At 34.5% G+C, this 20,565-nt stretch overlaps 2 protein-coding genes across 2 annotated transcripts in view; one reads left to right on the top strand and one right to left on the bottom strand.

Annotated features, from left to right (window-relative positions):
* Ano3 (anoctamin 3) overlaps nucleotides 1-20,565 on the bottom strand; it is a 399,369-nt gene that overhangs the window by 64,441 nt on the left and 314,363 nt on the right. The window contains exon 14 of the mRNA XM_076846993.2: nucleotides 14,163-14,223. Coding sequence (XP_076703108.2) covers nucleotides 14,163-14,223 — 61 coding nt within the window. The remainder of the gene's footprint in view (nucleotides 1-14,162; nucleotides 14,224-20,565) is intronic.
* On the top strand, nucleotides 1,226-13,108 carry Muc15 (mucin 15, cell surface associated). The gene is made up of 5 exons (XM_076844278.2): nucleotides 1,226-1,306; nucleotides 7,088-7,180; nucleotides 7,840-8,567; nucleotides 10,370-10,519; nucleotides 12,673-13,108. The coding sequence occupies exons 2-5, from the start codon at nucleotides 7,176-7,178 to the stop codon at nucleotides 12,831-12,833; spliced, it is 1,044 nt and encodes a 347-aa protein (XP_076700393.2). The 5' UTR covers nucleotides 1,226-1,306; nucleotides 7,088-7,175; the 3' UTR covers nucleotides 12,834-13,108.

Genomic DNA, 20,565 nt, shown 5'->3' with positions numbered 1-20,565 from the left:
CTGGCTTTTCATACTAGTGCAGATATAGCTTAAATATCCTTGCAGTGAATTTTTTTTCAGGAGTTACTTTAATTTCTAATCAAACTCTGAAGGGCACTTTGAGCTTTGGAAAATTCTATAACCCTATAGAATTACCTTGTTCTTTCCTGGGACCAATTAACTGGTCAGATTCTTTGCATTGAGTTTGATGCTTATTAGTTTCTGCATTTTAGCTAAAGTTTCATTTTGTCTCCCAGCAGTTGGAAATCTATCTCCTTGTATAACAGAAACCAAGTATGAGCCCCGGGCAAGCTGAGCTATACAGACCTTGGCGCCAGTCCCCAAATATTGATGTGAGAATATCCCAGTTTCACTCTTCTCTCTTTCATAAACCGTGAAAGGAAGTGAAGGAAGCGTGCCAGGTTGTTATTCAACTCTAGTGTTTAATCAAGCATTACCTGGGCACTTCTGAAACTCTCTAGCTTCTAAATTGAGAATAAAAGCAATGAGAACACAGGATGGAAACTACTTCAATGAGGAGGCTCCCAGAATTACTTGGGATCACATGGCCATTTTCAGATAGGCCCCAGTGACTCCCCAAATTCCTGAAAGTCAGCAAGAAACCTGACCTTAGCTCTTGTGATTATTTCTAAGGGAACACTCCACAACATACACTCCTTCACTTTGTGTTAAGTGTGACTTTCTACAAAACTAATTTCAGTGCACTACCCTCACTACTGATCCCACTACATTTTCTCTATTTAGTTTTCTCATATACAAAACGGGCAGTCTAGTTTGGGAAAAAAAATATGCTTATCATTTAGAACAATGTGGGGCCAACCGGCCCAGAGCAACAGGTGAAGAGACTGACTCATTCCAGTGTTCTCACACACAGAGAGGGCACCTGGCATGTGTTAGAAATTCCTTATACAATACAGGAAGTTATCAAAATCCCTGTCCTTTTCTTCAAATAGGGCAAGAAATGAATGCCCTTGTTTTGCTGTTGAGAACTGGCTTGCCCCAAAGAGAAAACGACCAACCTATGAAAACTAAAGGGTTGGATTTTTTTTTTTTGGAAGGCTTGAATGAGGTGATATCCTGCTGTGTGGGGCTGAGGAGCAGGTCGGTCAGGTTCTTGGGTGCTCTATTACACAAGCAAGACCATTCCAGCCAGCCCCGCCTAACTTCGTTTCTTTGGCACCCTTTCCCTCAGTGTAGCACAGTCACACTTAACCCATCTGTTTTCTCTCAGGCACCGCAGATTCTTTCCAGTCAGGACAACTTTGGTATTTGAGTTCCCGTCTGTAAACACATCCTAGTCCTGGAGGTAAGTGTGTGTTTGCTGTTTTACTTAGGGCTGTCTCTCACTTTTTGATCAAAGAGAATTAAAGTGGCCTCAACCTGTGACAGAACAGTTCTGCAAGTAGCCACAGAGACCCTGGTAAAAACAGGTAGTTGTTCATCAGATAATTACCTTCTCAATTAGGATTTTCACTGTTAAGTGAGTTAGCTTGAAGAATTATTGCCGAAGTTGCCAGATGATGAAACCAGCAGAAATGAAAGACTTATTTAAGCGTAAACAACTACAATATAAAATTTCCTTCAGTCAGAACTCATTTAAGATCTCAAAATATTTAAAGGTATAAAAATGTATGAATACTAAATTTAATGCTTAGATTTAAATTATGCACTTGGGCTTTACATTTCTTTGTTTAAGCATTACAAAGTATTGTTTGTTTATTTTTGTACTCAGAATTGAAGCCAGGGGTGGCGCTTTATCACTGTAGTATAGCCTCAGCCCTTTTTATTTTTTATTTTGAGACAATGTTTTGGTAAGTTGCTTAGGGCCTCGCAAAATTGCTGTGGCTGGCTTTGAACTTGTGCTCCTACTACCTCAGCATCCTGGGGAGTTGCTGGGATTCTAGGTGTACGTCACGCTGCTCAGTACCATGTATCATTTTTCAAAAAACAATCTTCACATACAATAAATTATAAACTTCTATATAACTTTTTCAAACATGTTCTTGAAAACTTGGCAAAAAGTTGTACAAATAATTATTCTTTAGCATGATAAATACAGGTGTCTAGCACTTGTTGGAAATTTAAAAGGTTAAGTCAGTTAGACATCCCATGGAAAATATCTCATGGAATTAAGGTGTAGACTAGATTTCTTAAAGTTATTTTCAGTGTGTGGTGATTTTAGGCTTCTTATACTAAAAGGATGCCTATTTCCAATTGACCAACTTCCTATCTGATCCATAGAAGCTATTCCTACAGACACTGAAATATGATAGAAGGCTGAAAATCCCATGCTGGGAATCATGAATTCTGAACGTTGCTTTTGGAGGCAATACTTTCTAAGCATGTTAGTTATCCACTTCATTTTTTTAAGTACTGAAGTTTGTGATTGAGAACTCCTAAGTCAGTAAGTAGTATGACATTCTATTTTGGGGGGATTTGTGCATGCCAGATTTGTTACTAGAATGATATTCATAAACTTTTAAAATTTGTTTATTTTTTTCTGGGAGAAAAGCCATGCTTTTCTTTTATTTTTTAATCAAATGAAAAATTATGGACCTAAAGTTCTTAGGTACAGTTAGATTCTGAATTCTTATTCATCCTTCTAACACCATTTATAATAGATGTGTTGTTTTATAATGTGTGCACACACAAATATGTAACAACTCCCACCATTATATATAAGTATAATGCACCAATAAAAATATAGAAAAAGAGGCATATTTAGAAGCATAATATCTAATGCCCTCATTTTATTATGACTCTTTTATATAGGGAAAAGAAAATACCACCCAAGTTTGTAAAGACCACTCAGAATAAAACTCAAGTCTACCTGGAGTATTAGCTACATGCCAGACTGAGGTTCCTGTAACAAGGAAAAACAAAACCTGTCTATCATCATTTATAAACTAAGATTCATAGCAAGAAATGACTAAAAGCAACTGGGAGAAAAGTGGGGACAAGGTATACTCATTAGGTATTTCACTACAGAAGCATGTTTAGTATTATCCCCTGAGTATAACTGGTATTTTATTTAAAATGTCTTATTTTGATAGAGTTTAGAATAACATTTCTTTTTCCCTGAGTGGTTGATTACCTGATACAAACCAGGGCACCTCTTTATTTTCAAAGCTTGGTATAAAATGGGTATGACTCAGTTACTGCTCAGAGGCTGGGCAGAATGATGATTTTATGCCTTTAAGCAGAAGCATAATTCCACGCAGAATGAAGGTTTGCCCCCTTTAATGGCCAAAATTTGTTTTTTCTCCCTCATTACCTGCAGTAGCTCTCCAAACAAAGGTAGTAATGTGAAACCATCTCTCAGTGCAATACAAACAGGCAGAAAATAGTGTTCATTCTCTGTGCAAGAGTATGGTTTAAAAAGCAAACTCACTCATTTTAAAGTCTATATTAAAAGTTACAAAACACTAACAAAAAAATTAAAAACTCCAAATATGTCTCTATATACAGAGATTTTAGGATCTGCATTTAAAGTATCATAGTAGCTGGATTTCCTTTCTTTTTCTGTTGCCTTTATAATTATACTCTTCAAAGTTGTTTAAGTTTGTGATGATTGCATTTCTGTTCCTATGTTGCTCCTCCAGGACTTCTTTGGAGATCCCACCCTCAAAATTGCTTCTACTCAGGGCTGGAAGAGGCAAATAGATGTTATTTGGTCTTCCTGATTTTCTTTCCCTTTCCTTTTATTCCACCTTCTATCTGCCCTCATATGGTTCTTGGCTGACAGATGAACCTGGGTACTCTCAAGTATGCCATGCATAATGCAGCATAATTTTTCAGCTTAAAACAGGTATACACTGTAGTTTAAATATTTGAACTCTAGTGATGTGGAGAGGCTGAAAAGAAAATGCAAAGAGAACAATGCAGATTTTCTTTACTGCCCCGTGGAGCTCTTGGACCACCTTGATGAAAACATGTTTGTTCAGTTCAATATGGGGTCAAACTTAAGGACCCCAAATTGCTTGGTCCTTTCCCCTACAAAACTTCAGGGCTGTAGTTGATTAGCTGATGGTTTTGATTCCTGGCTCAAATGAAAGATAAACGAGTAAGAGATGTAACCTGGTTTTCTTAGAAGCCAGGGAGCAGAAGCAGTAGCAGTATTGTATTCTGCTGCAATATCAAGAAAACAGGAATAAGTCAATCTTCACCAAATGCCTTTCCAAAGCTGCACTGATTTCCGAATAAACTGTAAATGGTATTCAAATATACTGCCCAATCCCTCACTTCCCTTTCTTTCATTTTCCCAAGGGATAAATTATAGGTAGTAAGAGAACACTAGACTCATTTGGGGTGTGGATATCCTAGGTTTTCAAGTTACAATCAAAAGTAAGATGGAGGAACAAGAGAGCCCCTTGGTGGCTCAATGTCACAGGCAAGGTGAAACTGGAACAACAAAACTCACTTTGTTAGCTCATGATATGTGGACTCTCATTACGGGAAGAGAGTGAGAGCTCAATGCCTCATTCCTCAAGTAACACTATAAGAAAAGTAGAATAGCAGCTAAGGTCCTGTTCCCCTGTGATGGGCACTCTGAGGAAAAGACAAGAGGCAAATTGCATAGGCTAGGGAAAGAAAATCAAACTGTAATTATTGTAAGAAAGGGTGACTAAGAATAATTCACAAAGCAGATTCCTGGCAGTAGATAATGCAAAAAATTCTCGGGTTTGCTAACAATCTTGCAGGGTTCAAAACAGGAAGATGTTTATGGAAAGGCGCATGTGGTTATTCCTAAACTGAACTGAACCATATTTTCAATGTGTTTGGTGCGTTATTCACTTAGTGAAATGTTGGTCACCTATTGGTCCTGTGAATAATCACTCATGTTTTGTTAATGTGAATCACTAAACCCCATGGTGAAGGTGTCCATCAGAAGCCACAGAGACTTTTGTTGAGATTCCTTCAAGTAGGGTAAAGTATGTGTATTTGAGAGGTAATTAAGGTAGAAGCCTCTATAGTTCCAGTATTATTTTTAAATGGGATTATAAACCACTCTGCTCTAAACACTTACATTTGGAGAGACTGCTTTAAAAAGTAATGCTGGAATGAAGTTCGAAAAGGCAGTTGAGTACCAAATTCTATATTCCTTTGCAATCTATACTACAAAGATGAGTACTGCTGGCAGTCTGCATCTTTTTGTTCTGCATCCATGGATTCAACCAAGAATTAATAATATTCAGAAAAAAAAGCATCTGTGTTGACTCTTCCTTGTCATTATTTTCCTAAATGATACAGTAACAACTGTGTACATAGTGTTTACACAGTTTTAGGAATGATAGGTTATCTGTAATCTGCAGATAATTTAAAGAATATGGGAGAATGTGTTTAGGTTATAAGAAAAAGTATAACCATTTTATGTAAGAGACTAGAGCATCTACAGGTTGTGATATTCTCCTGGAGTCCTGGAACCAACAGCCCATGGATACTGAAGGGTGACTGCACATCCCAGAGCTTGCTCAGACATGTTAGGGTTTGAATCCTAACCTCTTTGAATCACTAGCTGTGAGTCCTTGGACAGATTATTTACATTCTTTGGATGCCCTCTAATCATTTGTACATAGGAATATAAACTCTTCCTTCTTGTTTGGTTGTTTTGGTGAGAATTAAATGGAAAATGTGTAAATCCTGTGATATAAGAAATGCATAGTAGTAACATATTTTCCAATTATGATAACAATATTTAGGACCTTGTACTGGGTATTATTGAAAAGTGAATAAAATATATGTAACAGAATTACCACAAAGGCATGCACCTGTGTAGTCACTATCAAGACAGAGTATCACCAGTGCACCAGGAGCCCCTGCCAAGCCCCACCTGGATGACCCTGTCTTCTCCCCATAAGTAGCCACTCTCTGACCTTAATGCAGTGGGGCTCTGCCTGTTCTTGAACTGTATGTGTGGAAAATCACACAACATGTGTGGAGTTTTAACCTATGCATTCTGTTTGTGATATTCCCCATGTGTTGCACCAACTGATAATTTGTGATTGTTCACCATACAAATGTCCCATGATTCGCTATCCCATCTGTTACCAGTGGATACTTAGGCTGGAGACTCATAAATAATGCTGCTGTAATATCCTTCTATGTCTGCCTGCCTTCTTTTTAAGTGAACTTTTCTTAAGTCATTAGCATAGGGCATGGAAAATATTATACATCATTAAAACCTCTGGGATCTAAAGGCACAGACTGCTTTTTAAAAGCTTTTGCAGAAAACATTCTAACAGGAGCAGAATACTTGATTGTACCACTCTGTGTAAAATCTTTAAGTAGAAGGTGGGAGATACTTTAAAAGATAATCAGAGGAGTGTTTAAAAGTCCCTTAGACTTTTATGAAAAATCAACAACATTGAAAATACTGGTGAAAATTTCCGACAGAATTTATGAGAAATGGCAGGCCATATGGGAACTATACACATATCACATATGTGTATATCCAGCAGTTGCACCTCTTCCTTTTCCCTATCTCAATCAACTTGGAAGCTTTTATTAAAAAAATGAGGTCCAATACAGAGAACACAAAATCAGCTCTAAGACTTTATTGTCGGACGAACAGCCTACTGCTTTTAAACTAATAAATGTTCAACTGAAATTCTTTTAAATTTCAGCATCTAATCAGGTAAAGTCTGTGAAATTGATTTTCAGAATTGTCTCTGCAGTGTGTTTACATTTTTTATTTTTATATATCCTTTCATTTATAGTTTTCATTCATTACTAGCCACTCTGAGCCTCACGTTCATCATCTACAAAACAGACATAAGACAAGCTATTCATCTTTTCTCAAGAGATCACGATGAAGAGCAAATGAGATGACACATTTGGTAAACTTTGAAAACATTAGGACACTGCAGAGATATTATATTTGAACACTAGGCCAGATATTGCTCAGAGTGCTTTTTGTTAAAACTTGTTAGTCTTCAAAACAAATACATGAAGTCAGGTTAGGTATTGTAACAATGTCAAAACAATTGCATGTTATGATGATAAATTTTCACTGGTTATTGATAAAAGAAGCCAAATTTTTAATAGAAACCTGACTCTAAATCACTTTCTTTTATCATCCTCTGTGCAGTCAGTGTGGCCCTTCCTCACCTAAGAAGAAGTGGGAGCTGGGACTGGGCATCAGGTCCCCGGCTTCATTGCAACTCCACCATCATCGGATGAGGTGAACTTTTCTCATATGCCCCAAACATAGTTTTCATTTATAAAATAAGGGTAAAAGAATAAAGTATATTCTGAAATTTCAAAAGCTTTTTAATTTTCCTCGACTTGTAATTAAATAGGAAGAAGGACATCCTGAAGTTGAAAACATTATTAAATTAGTATTGATTTCAAATTTAAATAACTCAAACTAGATACTAATGAAATATATCCAGGGGAGTTTCTGACTTACTTTATAGAACTAATACATGACACACTTAGTGTGGTAAAAACTGGTAATGTCATTCTTATGAAAATTTTCAAAAGTACATCTTTATAAAGAACATGTTTTCCTAAATAGGTTAAGAATTCAGTCATCTCTAAATTTTTATTTATACTTCAATTTACCCCAAGCTAAATGATCTTTGAAACAGGGGTGTCCGGCTTGACAAAGTTTTTTCTTGTTCTTTTCTTAGAAGGAAGGAAGAATATTACATATATAATAGAGCTCAGCAACACTAGTTTAAATAAATAATTCACCTCAAAACACAAATTTTTTTTGCAATATGACACAGTCTCTTCAACATTATGTTTCTAGATTTTTTTACACTTTAAAAATGTAGATCTATTAAATAACTTGGTATACTTCATTTAATAATTCAAATGATTATTATTTTCTTTCAGATTCCTCTTAATAAAACAAATATCAATGAAAGCTACAATGTTGACCTTACCCAAAATTATGTTGATTTCAATTTTGTTTATTTTACTGCCACTTGGGAGCTATGAGGAACAAAATACAGGGAAAAACATATCACAACGCATTGCAGCAGGACTGAAAATGATGGAAAATAAGTCTATGTCTTTGCTAAGTGAAGTAAATGCAAATTCAGATAATGCAAATAGAAATGCCTCCAATTCCAAGGCAAGTAATTCCACTCTTTTGGATCCAACCAAAACCTATGGAAAAATAGATTCCAGTGGTAACGTTTCAACAGACAACTTTTCTCAAGATCCAAGACCCATCTCCACATTTTCAACAATGCCACCCTTGATTCATGGCTCTGTTTCTAAATTGATCTTGAATTCATCTATAACTAATGAAAATCTTTTGCCAGTCTCAGCTCGTCCCAGTTTTACACATGCTGTATCATCAGAAAGCACGAGTTGGCCTTTGGGCAATGACACCATGAACACCCTTGACAACAGTTCCTCTACAGCTAGCATCCTCCCTCCAGCATCAACTGCCAGATCTGTGACCCCTGTGGAAATGGGACCAACTGGATGGCTTACCACAACTAGTGAAAGCTTTGCTGCTTTCACACCTTACCAAGAAAACATAACTCCACAGCCCACCTTAAAATTCACCAATAATTCAAAACTTTTTTCAAATACGTCAGATCCTCAAAAAGGTAAATATAAATAGATTGAACTTTCCATTAATGTGAAAATGAATCTTCAAAAATGTCATGTGCATTAGGTTGAAGGAATGTGCTATGCTAGAAAAATAGAGCAGAATAAACTAGTAAAAGTGGTTCTTACCTATGGGGGCCACCATTATATACACTGGAAACAATGAAATGGCTTTAAGGATTAATTGAACATATGCTCATTATTATCATATGGGAAGGTAAAAAGATAACGGGTTTAAAATATTATTTAGACAGGCTTAACAGAAGAAAATCCTCTTCCACTTTTACTTTGGTATCTAATGAACATCATGTAAATGAAATTAACTATGACACAAGAAAATTTATCATATGGAGATATGTTTCAATTAGAAATAATGTCAAGCTTTAAAACAAAATGGGAAAGATATCTAAGATTTATAATTGAATCACTATGCTTTATTTTATTCAAGTATCACCTCATTTTTGCATGTTTGAAATGATTTTATTTTAAAAAATATGTACTGTGTGTTCCATGAACTCATTGCCTTCTATTGCACTTACTTAGAGTCTATATTAATTATGGAAAACTAAAGCATATATACAAATTGATATTTGAACATTATTGCCAGAGGACAGGGCAAGTTTTAACTTCTACAGTCTAGGTTTTATAACAGCACTGCAATCAAATATGTAGGATATGTATAGGTACTTTCATTTCAATTGTAATTTTAACCTATCTTTTCATTTATACACACTCCTGTATTTTAATAGAGTGACTTTTAAAATAATTTTCTTTTGTATATCCAAGTCAAATAGACCTACTCAGAATACTGAGTACTTACTCCTATCATTGTTCTTTTATTTAAAGAAAATGCTGTTTGCCTGCATTTCATGTTAGTAACTTAGTTTTACTATACTCTAACATGAATGTTAATTTTTCTTTGAAAGACGGGTTTTATCTAGAATCAGAGACCCTCTTGTTTACCTACCTGAACTTCTCAAGAAGTAAAAATGAAACACAGACTAAGTGTGAGCTCCAGGAGAACTAAGCAGTCCACTGAAGACTTCTTCAAATAAGGCACTCAGTAATACGCACACAGAATGATATTTGGGGCTCCTTTGTACTCCCATCTTGACAAACACAAGGTTGAAAGCATGTTGCCTTGGGGACTTGGTTATATTCAGAAATATACTTTTTACCTGGGATTTTGTGAATTTCATTATTATTATTATTATTTGTATTGGGCATTTGAATATAGAGTCTCATCCATGCTAAGCAAGTGCTTGATCAAACAGGAACCATCCCAGGTTTTCTAAAAATTCTATTTTGAGACAGGGTCTCTCTAAGTGGCCCAGGAAGGCCTCCAACTTATGATCCTCCTGCCTGAGCTGAAATTACAGGTATGCACCATACCTCTTGAATTATTTATAGAAAAAAATGCAAAGTTCATTTCAGCATTAAAGTCCATCAGAAATTTGGGGGTTATGGAAAGCCTAATGCAGTATTCAACAATGTGATGAGATCTTAATGATGAACATATGTGACATTTCTGTCCTGTTGATGTAATAAGTAACAAAACAGTTATAAATCTATAATTTAGGAGTGTTTAGTTATAGTTGAAAATTAGTAGTGTAGTTTTATCAATAAGTATATTTTCCAATCTGTCTTTCACACACACAAACACACACACACACTGTCACCATTATATAATTTAAAAAATATGAATAATTCTTTGGTGTATAGAAAAACCACATATCTATTTCTGCTGTTTTGAATAATTATTTTCTTCTTCTTACCTGTAAATATTTTCTGTTTTTTCTAGAGAATAAAAATACAGGAGTAGTATTTGGGGCCATTTTAGGGGCGATTCTTGGTGCTTCATTGCTTAGTCTTGTTGGCTACTTGTTATGTGGAAAAAGGAAAATGGATTCATTTTCCCATCGGCGACTTTATGATGACAGAAATGAACCAGGTAAAAAAAACAAAACTTTCAGAATCTCACCTGGGACACAGTGGTGTTAATTAAGTAAGAACACATTGCTTAGAAGGGATGTGGAAGTTAATATGACCAAAATAGAGGAAAGATTTATTCTGATCCACCTTCTGTTTTTCAAGGAACAAAACCAAATTCATTTGGTAATTTGGCACTTTCCTTCTCCTCTCTCATAGTGAATCCCATCTTTATGCATATCTATCAAGCATCAATCAAAAATAAATAAGTAAATAAGTGAGTGAAAGGAAGACCAGTAAAATAGAGGAAAGAGAATAGGAGGATAGAAGAGGTGAGAGAAAGCGGAGGCACAGGGTCTGAAGTGGAGTAAATTAAACCCCATGCATGTAAAATTTTGTCAAAATGAACCAACTAATATGTGTAACTATAATACACTAATAAAAGAAAAAAAAATCAGGAAGAAAACCAAAGTAAGGGAAATTTAAAAACTATATTGAACTGTTACTCATTGTGTAAAAGTGGGTTTTGAATAGTAATTCCAGAATCCAAATATATGTAAAGTAGAAAAATAATGATATGATATAAAGGAAAAAGGCCAGTTTTATTTATAAGTGATTGCAAAGCCCATTCTTTGCTATTGTAAGTTCTCTTAGTAGCAATAATTTGAAGAAAGATTGTTTAAACTTTTAGTTCTTCCAAAACTTACTCACATACAACAGTCCTCCTTTAATCCTAATAAATTTCTAAAAGAGAGTAGCTCAAAGTTGCAAATTTCACATAAATAAAGTCACAATATAACTTAATTCAGAAAATTTTTCAATCATAAAATAGAAAAGGCTATCATAATATCTATAAGTGAAAATATATGTACTAAAAATAAAACACTGAGCAAAATCTTAATAAAATACCAAAAAGAACAGACATGAAATCACTTTATAAATTTGACTCATCTCTCTTAATATACTTTAAGAAAAAAAAAAAAACTTTTCTTATTTTCACAAGAAATTTTTCCACCAATACTTAATTGCCCTGATGAGACCCATGGCTAAAGTCTCACTGAATTTTCATGAATTCAATTTGTATCTAATATATCACTCATATTCAGAGCCAAATACATTAATTGTTAACATATCCAATTCTGTTTATGGGTTTCTAGTAATTCACAGAAAACAACATAAAAAAGGGAAATTTTCAAAGTTAAAGCATAAGATTTCTAAGCATCTTATTTTTATCTACTGAAGAATGCTGCCTTATCTATGTCATGAAAGAATTCAGGATATCACATTAGTGCCATCAAACAGGTGTGACTGATGTATAAAGAAATAACATAGTCAGACCACCAGATTAACCTCTTTGAGATAGCTTTAAGATACCTCTCTTAAAGACCTAAGGTTGTTGAGAGGCTAGTTTTTAAATGAATGACTTAAAGAATGGGTGGGTAAGCTTATGACACTACCTTAGAATAATTAGATTACTAATCTAATTTGTGATTATGTTGCTTTAATTCAAGCTGAATTTAAGACTTTTAGTACATGCCTAGTTATTCTTTGACAATGAATTCTAGATCAATAGAAAATAATTTGACTTGTTTAAAAAAACACAAAACTCCTGGATTGGATCATTTGTCAGAAAATCCTAAATACATGATGACTTGAATATATCAGAAAGAAATTCAAGCTTTCACAAATAGTTCTCTCGATTCTTCACTTTAAATGGCTTGAGAATCAAATGTTGAAATGATTGGTGAAATTATGGCAATGAACTTTTAATGCCCTCACTTTAAAAAATAATTTTTATATCAGAAGTTAAAAAATCTGGACTCCTTGACAAGGCTTGGAACATTCAATAATGTGCATGCTTATATTTAATCATACAAGGTATTGGTGTACATTTTAGTGATCTCTTCCTTAGTTCCTTTATTTTGGGTATACCAGCAGAACAATTTTGAAAGTAAAACTGTTTTCTTAGTCATAAAAAATGAATGTAGCATGAAAAATATCTATTTAATATTTCAAAAGTAGTATCTGAAAAGCCCACATCAAAGAGGTACCTATTCACTCAACCAGAACAATTCCTACAATCTGATAATGTAGTCAAATGCCTGAACATGAATTTTTTTAGACTGTTGGCATAAAACAATTTTATTATTTGTTTACTTATTTATTTATTTTTAGTTCTGCGATTAGACAATGCACCAGAACCTTATGATGTGAGTTTTGGAAATTCTAGTTACTATAATCCAACTGTGAATGATTCATCTGTGCCAGAAAGTCGAGAAAATGCACGCGATGGCATTCCCATGGATGACATTCCTCCACTCCGTACCTCAGTATGAAACTAAGACATAAAGTTGTCAGAGAGCAAGTGCTCATCTACAGCATGGCCTTCTAAGAGACTCATCTTCCAAGAGGTTATGCAAGATCACTGTCCTGTGGACTGTGCAGGAAGAACTGTAAAAGCATGGGACTAGTAGCAGAAACACAGACGGAATAAAACATCAAAAAGGTTTCCTTTCCTGCAACATTTTGTTGGACTGACACATCTATTACATAACTATCATTTATATTTTGTCCATTTTTTCCTTAGTAGGAAGTATCTGTGGAATCAAACTAAACAATATCACTCCTTGATAGTACTCCTTGATAATTTAATAATAAAAATCCTTCAACAAAAATTGGAAACCAAAACTATATTTTCACTTTTTTTTTTTTTTAACAAGCACCAATGGAGTTGACTCTTTATTGTTCCACAGGCAACTGTAGGGCTCTAAATCAGGATTAGCATTTTCTTTAAAGAATATCGAGAATAAATATTTGTATTTAATTTCATCTTAGAGTGAGAAAAAGGATATAGCTTGCAGTGTCCCCTCACCCCCCCCACTGCGGGGTATAAAAGCAGTAACACAAAAAGATGTGGTCTACTACATTCTACTTTGCTGCATGAGCATGAGCAAAGTCAGTTTCTGGAACTGCTACCTTGACAATGAGCATCGAGAAGGCCCATGGTAGGAAAAAGGATCTGAACAAGGAACGTGACAGCTCTTCTAAATTTGTCAATGTTTGGGACTTTCTTTAGATTTCAATTAATGGGGTGACTTAAAAACTCAATGAGGAATATGGTGAAAAAAAGATAGCCAAAGAATATATGTGCATATGATTTGTACAGTTTTTTGAGTTGTTAGGCAGGTGAAGGGTTTATTATATATTATACCTTATTGTTTAATCACGTATGAAATACAGTGTGCATCTCTAAATGTATAAAGCATAAGGTAAAGAAAAAAAGATAAATGGGAATATTAAGCAAATATAAGCTTCCAGAACATCACTCTCACAAGTAATATTACCAGGAAGTTAACTTGTTTTCTAGTATATTTCGGTTTATTTTCAATTATCATCTGAAAAAGTATATCCTTTGATGTAGAAAAAATTAGTCTTTAGGGAATAGAGGGTTAGATCAAGAGTTAAATTCCCAAAGAAAAAGTGAATGCATGAAGAGAACAAACAAAGCATGTATCAGCCTACACTATTGTTGAATTGATACATGGTGTCTGTGTGTGTGTGCGTGTGTGTGTGTGTGTGTGTGTGTGTGTATGCATGTGTGTAGAAATAAAGCAATAGTCTTAGAAAATAAAACTGGAACATAGGTAATGAAAACATAAACTTACCCCATATTGCCATAAATATAGCAAAGAAGACTGTCCCTCCATTATCAAACAAATATGTCACCTTAATGGAAAAAAAAAACAAAAATATTAATCATACTACTGATCGTAATAATCTGGTGACTACTATTTGAATACAGGCAATATAATCTTTTTCCCAAATGAAATCACAGTATTTTTCACAGTTTGTGAATGTATTATAAAAGAGCCTTTCATGGGTTCTGTAAGAGTTTTACGTAATTTTCTCATAGGAAGAAGTGAGAGAGCAACGTTTTCCTCTTTTCTTCTCTTGTCTCTTAGAACACAACCTGCTCTTCTGGTTAGAAGCATTTCTAGCACCACGAGGAAGCATCTGTGGGACACCGATAGTCAAACTACCATGTGGGATGTAAGAACTTAGCTTTTCAGATAACCTAGATGCACTTCCTATTAGCACAACTTCCACAAATGGGGAAGTTGCCACCTGCAGAATTCTGCCAGTGAGCTAACACTTCCAATAGAAAGGTATCATGGTAGTATCACTCTCATGCTTTCAGAACATGCCCTGATAGCAGAAGCTTTTAAGATGTCATAAATCTACTCTGAGGCTGTTTTAAGAAGTTTCCACGAATCATCGAACAGTTATGATAGAGTTCAAATGTTTTCAATCAGATATCACCTGAAGTTGGGTAAAGAACAAGGTACAGTTATGTCATGTCATTGAATGCAACATAATCCTTGAGATTGTAAGAACTGTTTGACTTAATAAAATTAAAGTTTAAAATATTCAATTTACCTTGTTTTTGCTTGTATAATATGATCACTATATTTATAAACTGGTATGTAAGGTTACATTAATATAGCCAAAGACAAATGCTTTGCATACACAGAACTATTGTAGTAGCTACAACAGTTCTGCCTTATCTGTGGGGATTATTCCAAATCCCTCAGTCGATACCTGAAACTAATGATAGTACCAAACACTGTGTGTACTGTTTTTCCTAAATATACATAACTATGATAAAGCTTAATGTATAAATTAGGCATTTTATGAGATTAATAACAGAAAAAAGAATATAATGATATAGAAAAGTTATGTGAATGTGGCTTCTCTCTCAATATATGTTATTTAATTATACTTATTCTGCTTCTTGTGGTGATATGATACAATGTCTACATGTTCAGATGAAGTGAGGTGGATAATTTTAGGCTGCAATGTTAGTTACTTGAACATAAGACCATGATACCATAACTGTTGATCTGGTAACTGAGATGGCTACTAAATGATTAATTGGTGGGTAGCATATACTGCATGGATATGATGAATAGATGGATGATTCACATCCTACGAGAGACAGAGTGGGACTGCACAAGGTTTCATCATACTCAAAATGGCATGCAATTTAAAACTTATGAATTGTTCATTTCTGACATTTTCTGTTTAGTATTTTCAGAGCACAGCAGTCCAGAGGTAAATGAACTTATGTAAAGTGAAACTATAGGTAAAGGGGTGGCCACTGTATAGAGAAAACAGGAGTTTTGTCTTCAAGACAGCATGAGGCCAATTTGGGGTTTAAATTATTTTAAGGAAAACCTGATTAGAATGAAATCCTCTTTGCTCAGTTTAAAGTCCAGAAGGTGCTCAATGAGACATTAAAAAACAAAACAAAACAAAAAATCTAATGTGTATTTTAATTACAACCTCTGGAACACACTGAAACACAATATGCAAAACAGGTAAATACAAGATGTATTTTTCTAAAATGTAGCATTTTTTAAAATACCATCATAAAAAGATGTGTTCTTTTAAAGGTTTGTAGATAGGTGCAAAATACTCTGTATGTCTCTAAAATTCTGAGAGTTAAGACTTGGAATTTCTAAAAATATTCTAAGGGTTGGTTTTTTAAAAAAATTTTTAGCATACATTATGTACAGTAGAGAAAAGGATCATAAAAGATTCTCCTACAGAGCTTATAAAATTACACTCAGCAGGGGAATCCAGCTCTTTTTTTCTTTCCAGAAGCATCCCACAGAGACACCTGAGGCTTCTGAGCAGCCGAACAGCTGTCTATTTTCTCTTATAAACAGACTGAGTACAGGAAACAGCCTCTTAGAAAGTTAGAACAGAGGCTTTACATATAGGCACTTAAAGGTCACTAAAAATAGCAGCTCTTTCCTGCTTCAGAATAGAAAGCCACAGTTAATAACAATTGTGTTGTATGGACATGATTTGTTACAGCTTATGAAGTGTTTTTTTTAGAACAACTTTTTTCTTGCTAGGTTCACTAATAAATATTTCAAGCATTATTTAATAAATTTAAACATTGACCTTTAGAAACATGTGCATCTAATACAGTGGGTATACAAGCAATATTCATATGATGTGGGGTTACATACATGTAATGGGAAATGAAGCTAGAATGGGAAAGGGGAAAAACTTAAAACTGCTCTCAGGAGAAGCATGACAGTTTAAAATCATTGTTAGGTTTATCAACCTATTACTTATGGAATATATTAAGACTTAGGAGACCACAGAGAAAAGAAGAGCTATTAGAAAGCTCTGATCATAGCTTGAGTTGCTAAGTGCTTCATTTCGGATGCTGACAAAAGAGCTGCTGAATGAAAATGGAGGAGGGGAAAAGAGAAGAGTCAAATACACCATCGATAACTCAAAGGCAGGTAACTGGCAGGAGAGTGAAGTGAGAAGGGACATCACTGAAGCCCACTAGAGCAAGAATAAGAATCTCCTGGGCAGTGTCAACCTTGGAGATCAAGGAGATGCCCAGGGCCTGGAGGGCAGAGATCAAGTCTGGAATTCAGCTTGCTCACTTCCTCAGTCCTCAACTCTCAGGCTGTACAAAACCTGCTTCATCTATGTTGACAGGAGCTGGACACTAGCTCCATCAGACATGGAAGGTTGAACAGTCCATCCCTCTAATAGCTTTGAAAACTGTGGGCCTCACAATCAGAACCATCAACAGGCTTGTTAAAAAGTAGGTTTCTGGGCCTCAGCCTTGAATAACTGACTCTAAATATCAGAATGTAGGGCCCAGAAATCTCATTTATAATAAATGTTCAGGTGGCTCTGGTATATGATCTTACACAGACTCTTTCACGAAGTCTCTTAAAGAAACACCTTTTCATCTGTTTCTCTTGTAGTGTTAACATCAGTGAACAATCTGAGTATCATTAGATATTGAAGAAGTTTTTGTTAAACAAGTAAAAATAAATTAAAACTAGAAAATAACTACTAGGTATAATACTAACTCCAAAGGCTGAGTTATTTTTAGAATTATACAAGAAAATATTTATTATGTTCTATTTAATTATTTCACTATAATGAGAAATCCTAGCACCATGTCATTTGATAGTGTATTGTCCATACTTCTATGAATGTATGCATATTAAAGTTACTTAAATGGCAAAGATTTTAGTTCACATACTTTAAGTATTAAAAATAAAAAGTCATCAAAAATGTTAATGTACTTAATTGTGAATTCTGTTATATGGTAGGACCAATTTTTTTCATGCAAAATTATTCCTTGAATCCTAAGGGAATGTGCACACATGTGCTTTTCATAAAAATGTGGCAATGTGATTCCCTATTAGTTGACACAAGTAGTGATGTGTTCCATAAGAAACTGAATTTACAAGTTCCTAAATCATGTGGTGAGGCCATCATGTGGCTACATAAACCTAGATTGGATGGCTTGTTTCTTTAGTAAAACTCTGCTCCCTTATCTTTGACTTTGCCCATTAAGTAAATTCTAGTATAGCAGTTTATATATCCAAGTATATACAATGATATAAAAATGTTTATTTTCATCCAATGAAAGAAGAATGATTTCCATTTTTAAGTTTTTATCAGTACATTATACCTATAATGTACTGATAATATTATGTAATAATTATGTATAACTATTATACATAATAGCGGTGTGCATTTTGACATAATCATACATATATGGAGTATAATTTGCTCTACTTCATCCCCTAGTACTACTGCCCCTTTTCCTCCTTCCTCCCTCTCCCTGTTACTTTCCTTTACTGGTCTTCCCTCTATTTATAGTTTCTTTAAATTAGTGGTCTGTACATACAAATAACAGTGAAATTCACTTGGTATATTCATACATGTACATAGCATAATTTGGTCAGTTTCATCCTGCGGTTCCTCCCTTTTCCTGTCCCTCTTCCCTCCCTTTCAATCCCCTTCCTCCCAACTTATGTCTCATCTATATTGATGGTATTCCCTCCCTACAACTCTTTTTTTTTTTTTTTAATTTTCTACATATGAGAGAAAACATTCAAGCCTTAATTTTATGAGTCTGGCTTATTTCACTTAGCTTGTTGTTCTTCCATCTAATGCCATGATTTCTTTCTTTTTTATGGCTAAGTAACTCCATTATGGCTAAGTAAAACTCCATTTTTTTTGTATGTGTGTGTGTGTAAATGTGTGTGTGTATGTGTGTCTGTGTGTGTATGGGCACTTCTTATTCTTGTTCTAGTATGTATGAATGTGTGTGTGTGTGTGTGAAATACATTTTCGTCATCCATTTATCAGTTGATGGGCATTTGGCCTGGTTTCATAACTTGGCTATCATGAATTTCACTGCCATAAACATTGATGTGACTTTACCGTTATAGTATGCTGATTTTAGTTCTTTGTGGTAAATACCAAGGAGTGATAAAGCTGGGTAATGTGATGATTCAATTCTTAGTCTTTTGCGGAATATTCCTACTGCTTTCCAGAATGGTTGTGCTACCATTTGCAGTCCCACCAACATTGTATAAGTGCACCCTTTTCCCCATCTCCTCACCATCATTTATTATTATTGTATTCTTGATGATTGCCATTCCAACTGTGGTGAATGTAGTTTTCATTTACATTTCCCTGATTGCTAGAGATGCTGAATATCTTTTCACATATTTGTTGGCCATTTGATCTTCTTCTTTTGAGAAGTGTCTGTTGAGCTTTATTTTGCCTGTCTGGTTTTAAAGTCTAAACCAAATAGCTATATTTTATCTTCCTCAGAAAAACAAATAAAAGATGTATTCAGTATTTCATTCAGGTGGGTTTTATTTCCTGTATGGTTGCAATAAGGCGATATTCTCCTCTGCAAGTTAACTTTCATCTTCATTTGAAGTTTATAAGTGAATTCTTTCCAAGTCTTGCCTATCCTTGTGCACACTCCTTTCTATTAAGTAAAGAAGGAGTATTTACTGTACAATAGCACCTAGATTTAGTATCTCCTTGGATAGATGCCTCACTTTATCACTCTGCCTTATGTGAATGTCTCATTTCTTTACTGTTCACATCACTCCAGTGTGTTTTATAGCCTATCTCAGATATTTTATCATAGCTATAGAAAACAGACTAATGCAAAGGTTGAATATATACTACCATGTGTTTCAACTATCCCATTCCTAGGTATTTACCCAAAAGAAATAATAACATTTGTTTGCAGGAATACTTGAAGATACATCTTTATAGCAGCTTTACTTAAAATAGGCAACAACTTGAAACAACCCAAAAGTTCATTAGTAGGTAAATGAACAAACAAACTCTGATATAGATACAATGGAATAATATTCAGCAATAAGAAGGAATAACCTATTGATGAATACTACAACATGGATGAATTTCAAGATAAGTATGTTCTGCCAAAGAAGTCAGAAAAGTTACATACCATATGATTCTAAGAGTCTAGGAAATATAAAGGTATTTATAATGACACAAAGGTGTTGGTTGCAGAAGCACTGGCATAGGTTCATGGAGGAATGTGGGACACAGATCACAGTGAGGATACTGTGAGGAAACTTTGAAGGTGATATATTCATTATCCTGATTGTGGTGTATTTTTTTGACCTGCATTTCACAGGTACATACACATCATCAATTTCCATACTTCAAATATATACATTTTACTTTGTTGATTATACTTTAATACAACTGTTGTAGATATAAAAAATAATTGTAAAAGCCAATGTTTTTAAAATTTGTATGAACATTGTTATAACTGGGGAAATCTTAGAAAATGATGATATCTGGGTTTTAAATCCAAAGATTTGCTTTAATTGCTGAGGTCTAGGGGTTTTTGAAGTATTTTTAAAATCCTTCAGGTGATTCTAATAGACAGCAGTTTGGAAATTTGGGGTATGCTATTTCATTTTCTCTGTATAATTAGAAGTATTTTATCTTCATGAGTTTTTGTGGAAGAATCAAATTTAATCATCAGCAATAAAAATAATTGTTCTTCTCCTACAAGACCTAAACATAATTTCAAGGGGAAATTTGTGTCTGTGGGGGAAACTATTGGCTATAAAAACAAAGGAATACAAAGATATTCAACTCAAGGTCTACTCTTTGGAATTTCAGCAGATTGACTCTGTTTCCGGTATCAAAGGCTATTAGAATGCTTGGGAATAG

This window comes from Callospermophilus lateralis, chromosome 2, assembly GCF_048772815.1.
Source record: "Callospermophilus lateralis isolate mCalLat2 chromosome 2, mCalLat2.hap1, whole genome shotgun sequence".
In the NCBI taxonomy this organism is placed as follows: Eukaryota; Metazoa; Chordata; class Mammalia; order Rodentia; family Sciuridae; genus Callospermophilus; species Callospermophilus lateralis.
Note: the sequence above shows the minus strand (reverse complement) of the source record. Positions and strands in the feature narration are given on the sequence as shown.